The sequence below is a fragment of the Perca fluviatilis genome, chromosome 22 (assembly GCF_010015445.1).
Source record: "Perca fluviatilis chromosome 22, GENO_Pfluv_1.0, whole genome shotgun sequence".
NCBI classification, from domain to species: Eukaryota; Metazoa; Chordata; class Actinopteri; order Perciformes; family Percidae; genus Perca; species Perca fluviatilis.
In genome coordinates, this window is record NC_053133.1 from 15,519,530 (window position 1) to 15,539,162 (window position 19,633).

A 19,633-nucleotide genomic window follows, 5' to 3' on the forward strand; every position below is an offset into this window, starting at 1 on the left:
AATTTCTCTGCTGACAGCCTGAGTAGACCTTAATGCGATGATCATAAAACACTACATTTTGCAGGGTTTCTCAGTCTTAACACCTGATGTAGTTTTTCAACAACTTCTATCCTACTCAAACTTTAACTCAACACTTATTGCAGCTGCTTTACAGTAACCACCGCTTTTAACATGTTGCAATAAACACCATCCACATTTCTAAAACACACACACACTTGCTTTCTGACAACTGTTACCTGCTGCTCTTAATCATCAGCAATTTGCTCTCCAGTTTTTTTTTTTTTCTTTTAATTTTGATTCATATATACAGGATAAAACCTGATGAACCAGTTGGCTGTTACATTTGCTATATTTATATATCCACACACCACAATGGGAAGCAACAGTTACATACCTTCTCTGACCGCTGGCAGTGTTTCTAGGAAATTAACAACAAAAGTGGAAGTATTGCAAAAAATATTAATCACAACAGATGGCAAAATTGTTCTTTTAATTTTGATTCATATATACAGGATAAAACCTGATGAACCAGTTGGCTGTTACATTTGCTATATTTATGTATCCACACACCACAATGGGAAGCAACAGTTACATACCTTCTCTGACAGCTGGCAGTGTTTCTAGGAAATTAACAACAAAAGTGGAAGTATTGCAAAAAATATTAATCACAACAGATGGCAAAATTGTTCTTTTAATTTTGATTCATATATACAGGATAAAACCTGATGAACCAGTTGGCTGTTACATTTGCTATATTTATGTATCCACACACCACAATGGGAAGCAACAGTTACATACCTTCTCTGACCGCTGGCAGTGTTTCTAGGAAATTAACAACAAAAGTGGAAGTATTGCAAAAAATATTAATCACAACAGATGGCAAAATTGTTCCTAAAAACATCAGTTTCTACCTATGTGTACTCTTTTCAACACACGTTACAGGTGAATATTCACCTGCTTTACTATAATTAAATTAAATAGACATTGTGGTTCTTTTCACGGTCTTCTTTCCCTGTTGGTTGAAGAACACCACACACAGCATACTCTGATACTGACAGTCTGACTCCATTTCCCAATGCAGCCGGCAGCTGACACAAATGATGTATGGGAGATGTGGTTTCTCACAGAGTACTGTAACATTCTTCCACCTCGGTGCAGTTGAGAGTTGCTCCATGACCTCCTTTCTGCTGCCCACAGTTTATCGTTGTTTGAGTTGGCCCAAGGTTGATGACCACCTGCTGTATTTGCTGTGTCTACTGAAAGAAACTCATGTGGGCTCCTGGAGACTGCTGTGTGTTGTGTTGGCTATGCAGGCAGTTGATGTTTTTCCCCCTCTCCTGACTCTGTCCGCAGGTGTTCTTCAAGGAGATTTTCCTGTACATTCTTGAGACGTCCACAAGCTCCTACGACCACAAGTGGATGGTCATACAAACCCTCACTAGAATATGCGCAGGTTTTAATTTTAATCCATTTTATTGACTGTTTTGTCTAATTTGATAATGAGGCAGTAATGGAGGCTTCTGCTACGCAATACCTGAAGTTTTGCAAAATAGGTGTCAGCTAAATGTGTTTAATCACATCATAATTTTTTTAAAGGTTTCAATTAATTTAATGCCTATAATTAATCTTTAATTATTTATTCTTGCTTCAGACTCCGTAAAAAGCTGTGTACACAGTCTGTATTTGTTTCACAGATTCTCACTGACAAACTCCATCTGTTTCTCTCAGATGCCCAGAGTGTGGTGGACATCTACGTGAACTATGATTGTGACTTGAATGCTGCTAACATATTTGAGCGGTTGGTCAACGACCTCTCGAAAATTGCGCAGGGTCGCGGAGGCCATGAGCTTGGCACAACAACCCTACAGGTGATGTTTCTTCTCTTTAAAAAAAGAAATGTGTTTAGCTTTATTTGGTATTTTTGTTCTATAAAGGTTCAATATTTATTATGTTTTTACAGTTATTTATAATACCGTAATTATTTTTATATCCCTTTTTAGGAGCTGACCCTGAGAAAGAAAGGCCTTGAATGTCTAGTGTCCATCCTGAAATGTATGGTAGAATGGAGTAAAGACCAATACGTCAACCCCAACTCTCAGACCAGCCTTGGTAAGACACGTTGAACATGAATATAATTTATCAATCAATAAGAATATTACCTTTCTGTTTGATTCTACACACTAAATATCTAGTATTAAGACACAAATGTGGCATAAAGAGAATTTAAACACATAATTATCCCATCACTAGTTTGGAAGGATGAATTAAGCTCCAATTGGAAATCTCTGTATTCCATATTATTATATCGAGACGTGATCAGAAGTGGTTTGAATTTATGTTCACAGCTTAATTACAGATGGTACATCCTAGAATTGTTTGTGTGCCTGCAATATTACACTTTGTTGGCTTTGCCCATGGAAAGCCAGATTGTTGTTTTTCCTCAGTGGTCTGTGGAGAAGGGTTAGGGAAGGTGTATGTCAGAGACTTCCAAGGCTATAACTAAATTTTTTCTCTGATCAGCTCGTTTTATTGGCAACAGTTTATCATCAAGGTTAACTGGGGTAAGTGATAAAGCTTGGTCTAAAACAGATCAATACCTGCAGCCGAGCCACTGTGAAATGCCCGTCTACAACATACAGAGCAAATCCTGTGTATGAGATTGGCCCCTGGGTCTTGTGCACACCGGAGGATTTCTGTTGTTTTCCAAAGAATAACTAAGGAGCAAGTGCAACTTTGTCAAAAGACTGGAAAATATATCCCACAAGCCCCTGGAACTATCCACATGTCAGCTTCCGGTCAAGACTAACCAGCAGAGGCAGTTAAACTTAGTACAAGTAGTATTAGTATTCTAACAGGAGCTCACGGGTCAGAATTTAAACTTTGAATGTTAAATTCGCCCTGCTGGCTGTTAGGGATTTCAGACGAAGGACTATTTCCTACCACGTACAGTCGAAGAGCAATAATATTTTTGAAATGTGTAATGTATTCCAGCACAATTGTATTTTTTCAATTGTACCTTGTTGTGTCATTTTTTTTCCCCCCCTTTTTGTACATCTTCAAAGCAAGAGCAGGTAATGGTAGAACAGTACAGAGTTTTTGCTAGAATGTGTTGCTGTGATAATAATTGGTTGTTTTCAGGCTGTTGTGTCTGTAGCTTTAGATGATTTTGTACTAGTCCAGCCTTCAATAACCTGTGTTGTTTGTAGGGTTTTCCGTTACCCACTTAAGTCCCATAGATTTAAACCAGAACCATGTATGGAATCATTAAAGTAACGGTAGAAACACTTTTTTTTCTGAACTCGATGGGTAAAAATCCTTCTTGTTAAACACAAGAATATGTAATGAACACATAACCAGTACACATCTTAGACTTTCAGTTCATTTTCCCTCCTCCCTCTGTATTGCTCCGTCTTTTTCTCTATGATGTAAGCCTAAGAATGGGCAGCACACTGTCAGCTCACATTACTGTGACACTGTCCTGAATGTTTTAAAGAGTTTCCGATGGGTAATCGGACACCTGGCCCTGGCACAGGGTTACAGGGTTAACCCGCTCCAGCAGCAGCAGCCGATCCCCTGCACCCGTCTCGGCTGGCTTAAAAAAACACCTCTCTTGGCCTCTAAATTCTTGCTGCTTCCTCTTTGACTGCCTGGAGCTTTTTAGATAACCCACCTTTTTTAATATCCTTCCGACATACCATGCCTTGCACCTGCTCAGGGTGAGTAAGTGTGTGTTTGTTAGGCTGTGGTCTTGTGTGCATGTGAGCAACACCAGTGTGCATACCCTCCCTGCCAACAACAATCATTAAGACGGGCTTAGGGTCATTTTGTTCTCTGTGTTGCAGTTTCCCCTTGTAATTACTGAAGTCTCGCTCCCACAGTAGAAGCATTAAGTTAGCTCATTTTTTAAGGCTCCAGGCTGGCTTTGTGCCAACAAAAGAGTTAATTAAATTAATCAATTAAAAACTCTTGTCTTTGTGATGGTTTCAGGGTGTTGCTTCTAACAGTAACAATAGAAATACTTGGTTTATTTCCATTTGTCTATATGTCTTATGTCGTGTGTTTTCCTCTTCAGGCCAAGAGAAACCATCAGAACAGGAGAGCACAGAGACCAAGGCCCCGGAGACTATAAACCGCTATGGGAGCATTAACTCTCTGGACTCCACAGCCTCGTCTGGCATCGGCAGCTACAGCACCCAGATGTCCGGTACCGACAACCCTGAGCAGTTTGAGGTCCTCAAACAGCAAAAGGAGATCATCGAGCAAGGCATTGACCTGTAAGATCCACTACGTACACTTCCGTATTGCATTTTATCCTTACTGTGATGCTGCATCGGCTACAGTGTGTTCTCTGTGTTTGGATTCTACACAGGTTCAACAAGAAACCAAAGAGAGGAATCCAGTACCTTCAAGAGCAAGGCATGCTGGGTACAACCCCAGAGGATCTTGCTCAGTTCTTGCACCAAGAAGAGAGGCTTGATTCGGTAACAAATCACCCTGTTTTCATTCAGTTTCTCAGCTAAAGCCAAGCGCAGACTACAAGAACTTCAAAATCATAGACATGAGGGCTCACAAACTGATCTCAGATGAGGTTTGCTGATTACAAGATTATTCCACTTGAGTCAAATGATCACAATATTCATAAAAAACATGAGAAGTCACCGGTTTTTGAGGTGCACATGTTATGCATTCTACCCCAAAAACTGTTGTATGTTTCAAACAGAAGGTGTAAAAACAGCACAGATGATGGAAAAAACAGGTTCTTAGAAAGAATTACAGAAAATGTCATTGTACAACCAAACGGAGGACGTTGTGGTTTTTGTTGTGATTAACCTGATTTTAAACATAAAACACACATTTGAACACACAAATAATGTTGTAAGGCGCCTGTGTAGCTCACCTGGCAGAGCACGCGCCCATATATAGAGGTGTATTCGTCGACACCGCAGCCGTGGGTTCGACTCCGACCTGCGGCCCTTTGCTGCATGTCGTTCCCTAAAATGTCTAAAAAATAATCTTTAAAAAAAAATACAAATAATGTAAAATTATTACAGGCTCAACTGCACTCTTCATATTTTGTTACTGAATGTATTTCAGTATTCCAGTAAAACATAATTCATATCAATGTCATCACCAGCCTCAGCCTTTTAGCCAACTTGAGGCCTTTGTCTCAGATCTGAGAAATATGTCTGGGACAGGCAAATCAAGGAAAAGTCTTGGACAATAGACAGCTAGACAGAAATAAAATGCTTGTCAAATAGCCAGTTTAACTCAACAAACTCTGCACTTTCTCCCTTGTGCATCAGCCAGCCAAACCACACAGAAGCCACACAATAATCTAATCCCTGTCCACCAGCAGCGGACATTGTAACTCTAATGAGGAGCCCACTCGCTTTGATTGGACAGCCTCGAGGGTGTCTGTGCACAGCGGTAATAAGCATTAAAGAGTGTTCATAACATTTGGTTAGAAACAAGGGCCCTTGGATGCAGTGGCACAACAGCAGCGTTAAACAGAGTGGATAACCATGAAAGTCTATCATGTATTTATCTAATCCACACTGACTGGATAGACCTGCTGTTAGAGCAGTGCTTCTTATTAGTGGAAAGTGTAAGTGGTGAAAGGCAGACAAAGAAGTTGCTCTTTTACAGTGTTAAAGTACATTTTCTTTGTCTTCTTTCCCTCCTTATGACTTGAGAAATGTTATGTGAAGAGCAACTTATTGCAATTCTAGTGAGAGTGTTGAGCTCTCACTCTGTTCAATCCAAATTCAAAACATGGGGGTGTAACAGCACAGCCTTTCTGTTCTTTTGGCAGGATTGTCTGTCTTGTTCTAATTTGTATTTTACTTTGCCGTATGTTAAAATAAGACTGCCCTAACTTTTGCTCTCCTAGACTCAAGTGGGAGAATTCCTCGGGGATAATGACCGTTTCAATAAAGAGGTGATGTACGCCTACGTGGATCAAATGGACTTCCAGGGCAAAGACTTTGTTTCTGCACTAAGGATGTTCCTGGAGGGCTTTCGGCTCCCCGGAGAGGCCCAGAAGATTGACCGGCTCATGGAGAAATTTGCAGCGAGATATCTTGAATGCAATCAGGGGTGAGTTTACATCTCTGGCCGGAAAATCCTCCCTATGGAAGTAGCTGAATTTGATTTAACATGACCCATATACAAGATATGCTATTAAAATGCATAGTGTCTTTCCTTCCCCTCTTCTTCCCTTAAATTTTCCAGGCAAACCCTATTTGCCAGTGCTGACACAGCATACGTCCTTGCCTACTCGATCATTATGTTGACAACAGACCTTCACAGTCCACAGGTAAGCACTCCACCTCAGGGAGGCAGCAGCCTTTGGGAATGTCTTTTGACAGCAGTCATTCTCTCAGATATCGTTGCAACCTAAATCACCAGGACTGCACGTGCAGCTTTTGACCCATATCCTTGTTGTCGTCCGCAAAGGTGAAGAATAAAATGACAAAAGAGCAATACATCAAGATGAACCGCGGCATCAACGACAGCAAAGACCTACCTGAGGAATATCTCTCAGCCATCTACGATGAGATTGCGGGGAAAAAGATTGCCATGAAGGAGACGAAAGAGATCACCATGAAATCCAACAAGCACAGTGAGTCTCGCTGCTATGGGATGTCTCAAAGGGGATAATAAATACTAAGACTAAGATTCCAGTTAGTATCAAGAGCCGATTACCTGATGTCTTTGTTGCTGTAATGGTTTTGAGATAAGACAAGAGCAAAGAAATCACAAAAGCTCATTCAGTGGAGGAGTTATATGCAGTGCTGGAACTCTTTTTGAAACAATACTGATATTAATAATAATATTAACCCTAACAGACAGTACGTTGACTTGTTCATATTTACCATCAATTGTTCTGTGAAAAACCCTTAAATGAGCCGCTTAAAATCTGAATAGGCTAAAGAGGCCTATTTGAACTTTTTGTCTCTCGATAGTTCAGCCTCCTTTTTAGAAACTTTGCAGAGCTTGTTAGATAAAAGCTGCAGTGTTGTCCTTGCAGAGTTTGTTGGGTGTGTATGAGACGGTGAGTACTCTGTGTGTTCACGTCGCTGTTGTTGATTCCCACTCAGGTGTGGCTAGCGAGAAGCAGAGGCGTCTGCTGTACAACGTGGAGATGGAGCAGATGGCCAAGACGGCCAAAGCTCTGATGGAGGCTGTCAGCCACGTGCAGGCTCCCTTCACCAGCGCCACACATCTGGAGCACGTCAGGCCCATGTTCAAGGTAGCAGACCGAGACACACGCACACACATCTATGTGCGACATACGCAGTTTAACACAAAAATGATACACGTCGTCCCTCTGTTGTTCCGCAGTTGGCATGGACACCGTTCCTGGCAGCTTTCAGCGTGGGTCTACAGGACTGCGATGACACCGAGGTGGCCTCACTCTGTCTGGAAGGCATCCGTTTTGCCATCAGGATAGCATGCATCTTCTGCATACAGGTACTGCAGTCTTAACTGGAGGATTAGTGTCTGACTGTATCTTATACTGTACCTTGCAGTATTTTGACACACTATCTTTTCTTTTTTTTTTGTCTCAGTTGGAGAGGGATGCGTATGTGCAGGCCCTGGCGAGGTTCACCCTGCTGACAGCCAGCTCTGGCATCTCAGAAATGAAGCAGAAGAACATTGACACCATCAAGACCCTCATCACTGTGGCCCACACCGATGGCAACTACCTGGGCAACTCCTGGCACGAGGTATGCTGTTCTACATAATCTCTAGCATCTCACCTCACCTTTCCTTTCTTTCTCCTTTCCTGATTGAAGCAATGAGCCACAATAAGCCTCAATTCCGAATGGAAAATGTATGTTGTTGTTGTTGTTGTTGTTTTTTAGAACAGTTTAGAGTTGTTGCTATGCACAACATGAAACAAGGTTATTACATTAAAAAGATGTCTAAACATTGTATTAAAAACAAAATAGAGTAACATTTTAGTAAGTAGTTTATTCTGTTTAACCTTGTTGCTCAAGCAGTACAGGTTTTAAACCACATATAAAATAGAAGCTGACCCAAGAAAAATGACAAATCATAATGTTAGTTCATTTATTGAACCATAATGCAGTAATAGCGGTTTGTTGGGCAGCCAGTTGGACTTTGTTATTGGATCTTTCTGACATCTCCCTCTTTCCTCCCAATACACATATCTCCTGGTCCCCCCCCTTCTTCCTTTCTGTCCCAGTTTTCCCAGTGTCACTTTTTCTTACTTCCTCTATGCATTTGTTTCTCTAAATATGCTCTGTCTTGTCTCTTCTCAGATCATGAAGTGCATCAGTCAGCTGGAGCTGGCTCAGCTGATCGGTACAGGGGTGAAAGCACGCTACATCTCAGGGACGGTGCGCAGCAAAGATGGCTTCATTACAACTACGAAGGAGCAGAGCAACGACGAGTACCTGGGTCTAGGTCAGCACCAACTGATAAATACATATTGCAAAGCAAGTCCAATGTCCGAGACTTTTCCTGTTTTTTTTCAGTGGAGCTATACTTTTAATAAATCGTCAAAATGACAAGCTAAAACAAGCTCATTAATGATATTTTTTTTTACATATAATCATCTGTGCTTTGCTCTGTAGTTGGAGGGACAGTGGACCGTAAGCAGATCGCCAGCATTCAGGAGTCCATTGGAGAGACCAGCTCTCAGAGTGTGGTGGTGGCTGTGGACAGGTACTGTAGTCACCCTGAACTGAAAAGAAAATCCAGAAAACTCTTATTTTTCATATAATTCTATGTTTTGAGCAAACATCTTTTTGTGTGTCAGACAATCATCCTCTTATGGTGTTGGCAGAAATGCAAATCTGTCCATGCAATGTGGCTTTTAAATAATAATTGTCATGTATTTTTCTACTTTAGGATATTCACCGGTTCTACCAGACTGGATGGTAACGCAATAGGTGAGTCTAGCTGATCTAGCTACTTTTACTGCTATTCCTATTGCTCCAAGGACAGGTACATTCAAACTATTTTTGATCGCTGTGAGTCACTTTGCCCCTACAAAGCACCCTTGCTTTGCTCATTGCCAACATCTTCTATCTATTCCTCAGTTGATTTTGTGCGCTGGCTGTGTGCTGTGTCCATGGATGAGCTGGCCTCGCCCACACACCCACGCATGTTCAGCTTGCAAAAAATAGTTGAGATCTCCTACTACAACATGGGTCGCATCAGGCTGCAGTGGTCCAGGATCTGGGAGGTTATCGGAGACCACTTCAACAAGGTGGGTGAGGATTTGTTATGTCAGGGATGGAAATCGTGAAACAGAAGCACATTTTTTAGACATGGATAGATACAGTATAGTTCTGTTGTATAGAAAGAAACTGGAAAATGATGTCATTAATAATCGACATGGCCCAAAATCATGAGGTTAAACTATAGAGGACGGTTTACTTTCTCTCCCACCTACTGTTTTACACAAGGCTGATTGCAGTCACTGATAAACACAAAGTGTTGCCAGAAAAGCTTTCTGCTAGTTTGTTGTTCAAGGACACCTCTCTCAATGAGTAGCTGCAAACTGGGTTTAGTATTTTTTTTTATCAAATCCGCAAAATAGTCATTTATCATGTTAGAAAGTAGATTTTAAGATATATATATATATATATATATATATATATTTTTTTTTTTTTCCTGCTGGAGGGTGAACTGTTTCTTCTGTGCATCAAGAGTAAATGTTTGTTAATCCGTTGCAAGTCTTTTAAGTCTTTAAGACGTTGAAGGAACCATTGGAAAGCTGCACTTGACATTTAAGAAAATGTTTTAAAATATGAAATGTAAAAAACAAAACAGCGTGATGTTACTGAAATGTTTTGTCTCTGTGCAGGTTGGCTGTAATACCAATGAAGATGTGGCAATATTCGCAGTGGACTCTCTCAGGCAACTGTCCATGAAATTTTTGGAGAAGGGGGAGCTGGCAAACTTCAGATTTCAGAAAGACTTTCTGAGGCCGTTTGAGCACATCATGAAAAAGAACAGGTAAAGTAGTACATAGATAGATGGATAGATGGGCTCATTAATGATATTAGATAGATAGATAGGCTCATTAATGATGATAGATAGATAGATAGATAGATAGATAGATAGATAGATAGATAGATAGATAGATAGATAGATAGATAGGCTCATTAATGATATTAGATAGATAGATAGATAGATAGATAGATAGATAGATAGATAGATAGATAGATAGATCTTTTATTGTCATTGTGCTCAGAGCACAATGAAAATCTGTTCAGCAGCTCTTTCAGTAGTGTGCATAAAAAATTGAATAAATAGAACAAAGTTAAGTAAACAGTGGCTACAGCTCTTGGAAAGAAGCTGTTTTTCAGCCGGTTTGTTTTGCATTTTATTGCTCTGTACCTTCTCCCGGAGGGGAGGGGAGAGAACAGGCAGTGTCCAGAGTGGGATGGGTCCTTTATTATACTGCAGGGTTTCTTTTTCAGTCGGCCAGTGCAGATGTGGAGTGAGTGCTTATGTTGCTCCTCCCATGTAAATCTGTAGGGCCTGGGAGGTGCAAACACAAGGCCTGTGCTGTGGCTTTGAGTATTTCCTATTTCTGGGCTGTTTCTCACATGGCTGCAGACTCGCACTCCCCTCCTCCCCTCAACCTCTGTAGCAGCTCTCTGCTTCGTCTGATATTCTCTTTCTTTCTGTCTCTTTCTTCCTCGGTCTCTACTCTCTCTCTCGGTCTTTCTTGTAGCAGTGAGTAAGCATACTGTTCACTCAGAGAAAAAGCAGCAAGCAAACATTTCGCTTGACCCATTTCAATCCGTTTTCATTACCCTTTCAGTGAATTCATGTGAAAAGCCTTTTTATTCCCTGCTTGGTCCGAATCAGTCTTGAATAGATTTTGAACAGCTATCAGTTATAAGTGAGTTTGATTTTGCTGTTGTAATTGCCTGCGTACAAAAGGCAAGCTGTTTTACTGCAGCGCACTTTTCATTCATGTGATAGAGTAGCAGTGTAAGTACAAATCCACCCACAGATTGAACAGGCTCAGCTTCAACAGAGAGGAGATGGCAGGCAGCCATGTAAACCCTGCAGCGCAGTGTGTCCATTAGACTCACTTACGCTGCCCTTCTCTGTGTTGGTGTGCGTGTGCATTGTAAGCAGCGGCAGAGCTCTTCTCTCATTCATAACTACTTTTGGGAATGCTCTTCACTATAGCTACAGTCGATGAATGTGGTGTTAAGACTAGCCAGTGCTGGATTAGTGATGCTGCCTGAAAATGGGATATCAAAAGCTTTTAAAGATAATGGACATTAATGAAGAGATGAATTTCCTTCTTTTTAATTGATTGACACTTATGCGGACTCCTCCCCCCCCTCCCCTTGACTCTTTCTTGGCCTCTTTCTTATGCTTCTTCATCTGCTGCTCCCCTTCTATCTACTCCTCTTCCTCAACTCTTTTCCTCCCTGTCCTTCTTCCAATCCCTTCTTCCTCTACTCTTCTTACCCGCCATTTCCTGTCCAGGTCTCCCACCATCAGAGACATGGTGGTGCGCTGTATAGCCCAGATGGTTAACTCCCAGGCGGCGAACATCCGCTCTGGCTGGAAGAACATCTTCTCTGTCTTCCACCTGGCTGCTTCTGACCAGGACGAGAGCATTGTAGAGCTGGCCTTCCAGACCACCGGCCATATCGTCAGTGAGTCCAGCGCACACACAGACACCTGAGAAAGATGTAAAACCTACAATGACACCCTTCCTAATTTGTTTTCTTAACTGGTTACATTCATCTTGTGATCATCAGATTTTCAGATCGGATTTGATCTTTTTTTTTCTCGCTCTCTCTCTCGCTCTCTCTCTCTTTCCCCTCCATCTATCTTTATCTACCTCTATTATTCTGCCTTAATCTCCCTCTATCCGTCTCCCAGCGAATGTATTTGAAAAGCACTTTGCGGCCACCATCGACTCCTTCCAGGACGCTGTCAAGTGTCTGTCAGAGTTTGCCTGTAATGCCTCCTTCCCGGACACCAGCATGGAAGCCATCCGCCTCATCCGACACTGCGCCAAATACGTCTCAGAGAGGCCACAGGTCAATGTCAGGCCCTGCTTTATACTGAACAGTTTATTCCTTTCTGTGAAGGTGCCATGTGCAGATCATTTTGCAGACATCGTAGCTTTTAATAAACCTAATGTAATGTAATAATGTCTGAGCAACACATTATAAATGTACCTCTTACTAACATCTAAAGATTGGCAGAATACAAGCACGCTGTGATCAGTAGTGCGCAGTAGTATTTCTACCCCACATCTATTGACATCATCCAGTGTGCATCAAAATGTGCCGTGTGCATATGTTTACTGTTACAGCTTTTGCATAGTGCTATAATCATTTTTTTCATAAAGAGAGAGAGAGAGTAATATTGCAGATCAGGGCCCCGTACAGTATGCACACAAATGTGTTTAGGAGGGAGAAATGGTAAACACAGCTCGTATTTCTTTGGCAGGCCTTCAAAGACTACACCAGTGATGACATGAATGTAGCGCCTGAGGACCGCGTGTGGGTGCGGGGGTGGTTCCCCATTCTCTTCGAGCTCTCCTGCATCATCAACAGGTGTAAGCTGGATGTCAGGACCAGGTAGGCGGGATTCACCTTTAGCTTGCCATTTCGGATGGTGAGCGTCATTAAAGGCATAAAACTGTACATTTTAAGTTAACACATATTGCTTTAGATTGCAAGTGAGTGTAAAGACAGCGACAAAGACATGCTGCTGCACATCCAATGGTTGCAAATCAAAGCTATCTAGATTTTTTTTTAAAGACTGTAATGCATAAAATGACAAATCTGTGTGTGTGCCTTTCCCAGAGGGCTGACTGTGATGTTTGAAGTGATGAAGACCTACGGGCACACCTTTGAGAAACACTGGTGGCAAGATCTTTTCAGAATTGTCTTCAGGATCTTTGACAACATGAAGCTGCCCGAGCAACAGACTGAGGTACATGACTAAGTCTTTCATCCTCCACAGCTGTTTCAAAGGCTGTTTTCAAAGGCTGTGTTTTTCTCCAGATATGAAAATCTCTGATCTCTAAGCTGCGGTGTTGTGTTGTAGTTTGTGTTCTCATGGTAATGAAGGAAATTCTCACTGAGGTTGTGTTGCTCCCTCAGAAAGCAGAGTGGATGACCACCACCTGCAACCACGCACTTTATGCTATCTGTGATGTCTTCACTCAATACTTTGAGTCCCTCAATGACGTCCTGCTGGATGACATTCTGGCTCAGCTCTACTGGTGTGTGCAGCAAGGTGAGCACACAGCAACCCTTGCTGTTTCCTGCCATATTTGTCTATCTGTGAGTGGCGTTTGTGTGCAGTGTTAGGGTCCAGAATGTCCTCTTGTCTTTAGGCAGCGACACAAAAAAGGGGGAAGTAATGTTGCTTTTGATGCAGGTTATGGAGGTCAAAATAATAGGAGGCATTAGGACAGTTACCAGCCTTGGCCGCAGTGACAGAATTTAAAAATTGCCTCTGAGCTTTTATGTGCTGCATCAATACTTCACCACTTTGTAAAAAAGATGAAGGTGGAGTCAATAAATGACAAATAGTCAATACATGTTTTTAAGTCTTTTTGGGTTGTTAGATTAGATCAAAGGGCAAACATCACTATACCGTATACATCAATACATCTTACCTTTTTCTTTTTTTTTTACTCTTATGTGTTATTTAATTTATCCTTCCCTTGTCTCTCCCTCCTCTCGGCCCAACCCTTTCTCCTCCTCCTTTTCATCCTCTTCTTCTGTGCTTCTGTAGATAATGAGCAGCTCGCCCGTTCAGGCACCAACTGTCTAGAGAATGTGGTCATCCTGAATGGAGAGAAATTCTCCCTTGAAACCTGGGACAAGACCTGTAACTGCATGCTGGACATCTTCAAGACCACCATCCCACACGCGTAAGCTGCCGCACTGAATATAAAACCAGCTTCTCTTCAAAATTCAAAAACATGCTTTTACATTTAGATGTAAATAAATCTGCTGCCTTAGATTTAGCAGTGATTCTGATAGACGGGGAAATTAGTTGCTTAATGAAAGTGGTAAATGGAAATATAAACCAAACAGATATTTATAGAGAATGGACCTATTCAACAAAGACTTAATTACTGAATTAAAACTAGCTTTAGCTTGATGGATTTTCTAGCTCAGGTAGTTTTCTAGTCTGGAAGTTGTTAGCTGTTTGTCATTCTGTCCAAGAATGAATGGGATTTACTAAGTAAACTGTTTTTCAGGCTGTTAACATGGAGACCAGCAGGAGCAGAGGGAGAAAACATGACAACACAGAGCCTGTCAGACAAACAGCTGGTGAGGGAATACACCCTATACACTATTTGTTCATAATTTATTTCAATATCTTTTGCAGACTTTTACTGCTAGGAAGCGCACAGTTTTCATTTCTTGTACATCATGTATATACCTGTATTGTGTATATTCATGTATAGGCCTTGCAGTAACTCTGCCCACTTTGCTCTCAGGACTGCATTTCCCAAAAGTCAGTGGATATTCAGTCCCGCTCGGACGACCAGCATTCCATCAGCAGTGCTGATAGGGTTGCCATGGAGAGTCGTCGGCAGAGTCAGTACAGCTCAGCCTCAGGCACGTGTGAGGACGGCTCCAGGAGCAGGACCCCTATAAGTAAGCCTGTCGCTTTTCTTAAAGATCGACTGCTGGTGTTTGCTAGTGTGTGTTCTGATGGAAGTTTCCCCCCTATGTTCCACAGAGGTCCAGGAGCAGCGCTTATTCACAGCTTTGCTGATAAAGTGTGTCGTGCAGCTGGAGCTGATCCAGACGATTGATAACATCGTGTTTTTTCCTGCCACCAGTAGGAAGGAAGATGCTGAGAACTTTGCCGCTGCTCAGGTACAAACACGTGTTTTCTCTCAGAGAGTAATAATCACTTGCCATTGGTTTTGTTTAGAAGTTTCAGACGCTACCTCTTTTTCTATGTTTCTGTGCTATGTGATTAAAGCCAGTAGTAATCTGTCATGTGTAATGCTTTTGAAGCGGGATGCCTCGTACGCAGCTGACGTCCCAGTGGAGGCCCAGGACCAGGGCATGTATCGCTACCTGACCTCAGAACAGCTCTTCAAGCTGCTGGACTGCCTGCTGGAGTCGCACGGCTTCGCCAAGGCTTTCAACTCCAACAACGAGCAGAGGACCTTACTGTGGAAAGCAGGTAGAGCAAGAAATCACTGTCTGCATCTAGACTGTGATTAACAGTGGTCTGTTTGGAGATGATGATGATGATGATGATGATGATGATGATGATGATGATGATAATGATAATAATAATAATAATAATAATAATTATTATTATTATTATTAAAACATTTTAAAATGGCTGTGATTGTAACTGTATGTAGAGCTGGGCAATATATCGATATTATATCGATATCGTGATATGAGATACTAGATATCGTCTTAGATTTTGGATATTGTAATATGGCAGAAGTGTTGTCTTTTCCTGGTTTTAAAGGCAGCATTACAGTAAAGTGATGTCCTTTTCTGAACTTACCAGACTGTTGATACTGTTCTATTATTTGCCTTTACCCACTTAGTCATTATATCCACATTACTTATGATTATATATCAAAAATCTCATTGTGTAAATATTTTGTGAAAGCACCAATAGTCAACACTACAATATTGTTGCGGTATCGATATTGAGGTATTTGGTCAACAATATCATGATATTTGATTTTCTCCATAACGCCCAGCCCTAACGGTATGCGTGTTTGTGTTCCAGGTTTCAAAGGAAAGTCGAAGCCCAACCTGTTGAAGCAGGAGACCAGCAGCCTGGCGTGTGGCCTGCGCATCCTGTTTCGTATGTACACGGACGAGAGTCGGCAGGACGCCTGGGAGGAGGTCCAGAGACGACTACTCGAGTAAGTAATGCTAATGCTAACGCTAATGATGCTATCTACACAGAGCACACTACTCCTGTCAAACGTGTTAATAGACAGTTGGAACAGTACATCTTATGTGTGCACATGCATGAGACTGTGCTCTCAATTTGACAGAATTCAGAAACTAATTGGTTTTGTTGTTGGTAGTTTGTAATGGAAAGATGATGAATGGTTTCAGAACAGGACGTCTTTCTGCAAAAACTCTGCTAGAAGAAATTGGTTTAGTTATTGAATAAGGTGTGTGCATTAGATAGATGGATATGGGAATTTTTGGTCTGGTTATGTTTATGATTTCAGTCAAATCTGAGACTGAGTGAATGATTTTAATACTGAAAGTCTTGAGGGCAGTTTGTAGTCATTAAGGCTCCTTTTACCATCACTCCTGCAGAATCAACTGGCACCACATAAGGGATATTGTTGCCAATACATCTGTGAAATATTAATATTGACTGATAGTCTTCAGTTCGCTCCTGGTTTTGAGCTGAGCTATTTCATCGGTCAATGCCTAATACACGTCTCACACATTCACCCTCACTAGCTCCAATGTGGCAATAAGGAAATGGCACTTCTCTGGGCACAGATGTCAATATCATCCTCAGAGGAAGGAGGCATCAAAAAGACACTGACTCTGTGAGGAGGGGCGGTTGTTTTGATGTCACGATTCTTCTATCGAACAGTCAGTTACTCGTTGCGAAGGCACAGCGTGTGCACAGCTCGGCTCTTCTCTGTAACGGATGCCGTGCGCTGTATGGATCCAAAGGAATCCGCACACTGATGGTTCATTGTTCAGTCAGCACTGCTGTCATTGTTGCATCTTAATTCAGCCGCGCCTCAAAAACAGACGTCGCCCCCTTTCTCTCCCTACCTCACCCTCAAATTGATGATAATATCAAGATAAAGCGGAATCATCGGCTGTCTCTCCAACTAGCATTCATTATAAGGAAGGAGATGAGAAAGAGAGGGGAGGAGGAGAAGGGATGGTGCCTGCATGTGCGAGTGGCACAGAAATCCTAATTCATGGAGACACTGTTATGTGCCATCATGCCTGTATTTCATGTTCCTTCGCTCTTTCTCAAACATATCACGCACATACACACACACACACACACACACACACACACACACACACACACACACACACACACACACACACACACAAAAAAGACACTTGTTTACCAGACGCACCCAGATGTACACCACCCATGCAAGTTTGAGAAGTGCAGGGCGCAAAGCAAATTTGGGAGGTGATGAGGTCAGAGATTGAAGTGCAAGATAGCTGTGGCTTCAACTGTGAAGAAAAGTGTCCAATTATTTTTGTGACTGAGTCAGTGGCTTTAATTAGCAGTTACCGAGCGAAAACAATATTCATCATCCCCATGCTGGCATTTTTTCATGTGATAAGCAATGCAGAGAAGCAGATGCTTTCTTGCTACAGCACATTACAGATTACACACAGCTCTTTTCTTTCATAATATCCAGCATTTTTGTCTGTTCAATGTTCTCCCAGTGTTAATAAAATAAATTTCTGAAATGTTTCTCTCTTTCTCTGTGTGATGTAGTGTGTGCAGTGAGGCTGTAGCATACTTCTTGGCTCTGACCTCAGAAAGCCACAGGGAGGCCTGGACCAACCTGCTGCTGCTCTTCCTCACCAAGGTGCTAAAGATCAGTGATGAAAGGGTAAGGAGCCGTAACACGTGATGACACTTTCCCTGAATGTAAACTGTGAAAATTCACAGATAATTTACAACTAGGTCTGATATCCAGAAATAACAGATGGGGCTGTTATTTCCTCCATCCTAACCCTTCAGAGTGTATCATCGCACTTCTACCATTGGTGTAACAAGCAAAAAATAGAAGGGATATTACCAGGTTTGTGGTGTCCTGTAATACTATTTTAACAGAGACCTGACAGCCATTCAGAAACTATCCAATCAGAAAAAAAGATTATTTTTTTTGTGGCCATGGTATTAATATAGTTTAACAATGAATCGAGAATCTGTATGACAATCACATTAAGGGTGTAGATGGAGCAGAGCAAGAGCAAAACTGGTTGCATTTTTGGATTAAAATATCACATCGGAACCATTTGAATATGTAGATCTTTGTACAAAAAGTGCAGTTCCACCCTTTTACAAATAACCAGCATATAAATAAGATTGTGCTTTAAAGTGCTTCAAAGCGTTGCTTTATTCTGTGCAGCACCAAGACATGGGTGTCTCTCTTTGTCTCATTCTCGCTCTGTCTCATCCCACAGTTCAAGGCGCATGCATCCAGATACTACCCTCTGCTGTGTGAGATCATGCAGTTCGACCTGATCCCCGAGCTACGGGCTGTTCTGAGAAAGTTTTACCTGCGCATCGGCCTCGTGTTTAACATCGCACAGCTGCCTGAGCCCGCACCTGAACCTCGGCCGGCACACGTTGAACGGGAGGCAGACACAGAGGTGGGGGAGGAGGCCGGGGAGGAGGCCCAGTGATGCTGCACCCCAACCAGCCTCCTACACAGAGCTCTACTGCGCTGTGGCTCTGCGTCACCTCAGGGCCCTCAACGTAGTCTACGCCCGACTTAAACAGCTGATTGTCAATCGGCTATCTGCTACCACACACCCGCACCCTTAACCCTGTCACCACACACACACACACACACACACACACACACACACACACACACACACACACACACACACACACACACACACGCCTATACACACAAACAGCCCAGACAGAGTCCTTGATATCATGATGAAAACAGTAATGTCTTGTACAAGGTGTAGCGATGCCTCAACTGGATACAACTACTGATTAACAACTGACAGTTATCCATATCTCTGATTTGCTCAGAAGGAATATATTTCAAAAAAAATTGTGCTTCTTACTGTATATTTAAAAAGTCAAGAATGAATGGGTTTCAACAACATGCAAAAAGACAAATTTAATAACTATGAAATGTGACATTTGTCACACAGTGATAGTAATGATCTTTCTGTCTGCACCGCAGATGGCTAACATTAGTGTTGGTAGCCTCTTGGATGAAACTAGTTGTACAGATCTGCCGCTATGTAATATAATCTTATAACACTAGATTTCATTTATTTTTATTTTTGTTTTTCCTCCTCTGGATTTGCTGCACTTGATCTCTTTTTGAATGCACTGGAGATTTTACTTTTGTGATAATTTATTTGACTCTACCATCTCCTGCAGATTGTCCTATACAGTACGATTTGTAATTGAACATGACCGTGGAAAGTGAAGGGTTAAATTATTCCATTTTATATGTTCTTAGGTTTTTATCGGAAATAGATAACTGGGCTTCTGAAACTGGAAGATGAGAGAGCAACCTGATGCTAGCTGCTTTGGAGTCACTAGTTTGTTTTCATGTTTGAGTTTAGTTTTCACTCTTGTGTAAAAAATCAAAAGTTAATAATATATTTAATGTTTTTTTTTTCTTTGGTTTGGTGTGGGGAAAAGGTATATGTATAGAGAAAATTACAAATGTTAGCTGTGCTTTAAGTATGAATGGGATGCATTCCTGCTCATGGATGTAGAAAACAAAATGTATATGAAACAGCAATGTAAAGTTTTCTATGTTGCAAAAAAGATTATGTACAACTTTCTGTACAATACATCATCTGGCATTCTAATCAGGTTCTAGGTCAATAAAGTTTTTGAACTTGGTTGATTTGAAATGCTGAATCACTGACTTCTAAATGATAAAACTGCT

General features: G+C 41.6%; 1 protein-coding gene across 6 annotated transcripts in view; it reads left to right on the forward strand.

The window, feature by feature from the left end:
* Positions 1 to 19,598, forward strand: part of arfgef1 (ADP-ribosylation factor guanine nucleotide-exchange factor 1 (brefeldin A-inhibited)) — a 54,941-nt gene extending 35,343 nt beyond the window's left edge. For 3 of the 6 annotated variants that reach the window (XM_039790375.1, XM_039790377.1, XM_039790378.1), the window contains 30 exons: positions 1,354 to 1,453; positions 1,729 to 1,868; positions 2,001 to 2,109; positions 3,063 to 3,071; positions 4,073 to 4,274; positions 4,370 to 4,481; positions 5,891 to 6,096; positions 6,232 to 6,316; positions 6,457 to 6,622; positions 7,101 to 7,252; positions 7,345 to 7,473; positions 7,572 to 7,730; positions 8,289 to 8,433; positions 8,604 to 8,694; positions 8,881 to 8,921; positions 9,072 to 9,241; positions 9,842 to 9,993; positions 11,491 to 11,663; positions 11,893 to 12,053; positions 12,469 to 12,599; positions 12,828 to 12,957; positions 13,128 to 13,263; positions 13,768 to 13,906; positions 14,240 to 14,312; positions 14,483 to 14,642; positions 14,728 to 14,867; positions 15,012 to 15,183; positions 15,754 to 15,892; positions 17,473 to 17,590; positions 18,168 to 19,598. In XM_039790375.1, the coding sequence (XP_039646309.1) occupies positions 1,354 to 1,453; positions 1,729 to 1,868; positions 2,001 to 2,109; positions 3,063 to 3,071; positions 4,073 to 4,274; positions 4,370 to 4,481; positions 5,891 to 6,096; positions 6,232 to 6,316; positions 6,457 to 6,622; positions 7,101 to 7,252; positions 7,345 to 7,473; positions 7,572 to 7,730; positions 8,289 to 8,433; positions 8,604 to 8,694; positions 8,881 to 8,921; positions 9,072 to 9,241; positions 9,842 to 9,993; positions 11,491 to 11,663; positions 11,893 to 12,053; positions 12,469 to 12,599; positions 12,828 to 12,957; positions 13,128 to 13,263; positions 13,768 to 13,906; positions 14,240 to 14,312; positions 14,483 to 14,642; positions 14,728 to 14,867; positions 15,012 to 15,183; positions 15,754 to 15,892; positions 17,473 to 17,590; positions 18,168 to 18,389 (4,062 nt within the window). In that variant the 3' untranslated portion in view covers positions 18,390 to 19,598. The remainder of the gene's footprint in view (positions 1 to 1,353; positions 1,454 to 1,728; positions 1,869 to 2,000; positions 2,110 to 3,062; positions 3,072 to 4,072; positions 4,275 to 4,369; positions 4,482 to 5,890; positions 6,097 to 6,231; positions 6,317 to 6,456; positions 6,623 to 7,100; positions 7,253 to 7,344; positions 7,474 to 7,571; positions 7,731 to 8,288; positions 8,434 to 8,603; positions 8,695 to 8,880; positions 8,922 to 9,071; positions 9,242 to 9,841; positions 9,994 to 11,490; positions 11,664 to 11,892; positions 12,054 to 12,468; positions 12,600 to 12,827; positions 12,958 to 13,127; positions 13,264 to 13,767; positions 13,907 to 14,239; positions 14,313 to 14,482; positions 14,643 to 14,727; positions 14,868 to 15,011; positions 15,184 to 15,753; positions 15,893 to 17,472; positions 17,591 to 18,167) is intronic. The other 3 variants (XM_039790376.1, XM_039790380.1, XM_039790379.1) reach the window with 2 other exon arrangements.
* Positions 19,599 to 19,633: the final 35 nt, after the last annotated feature.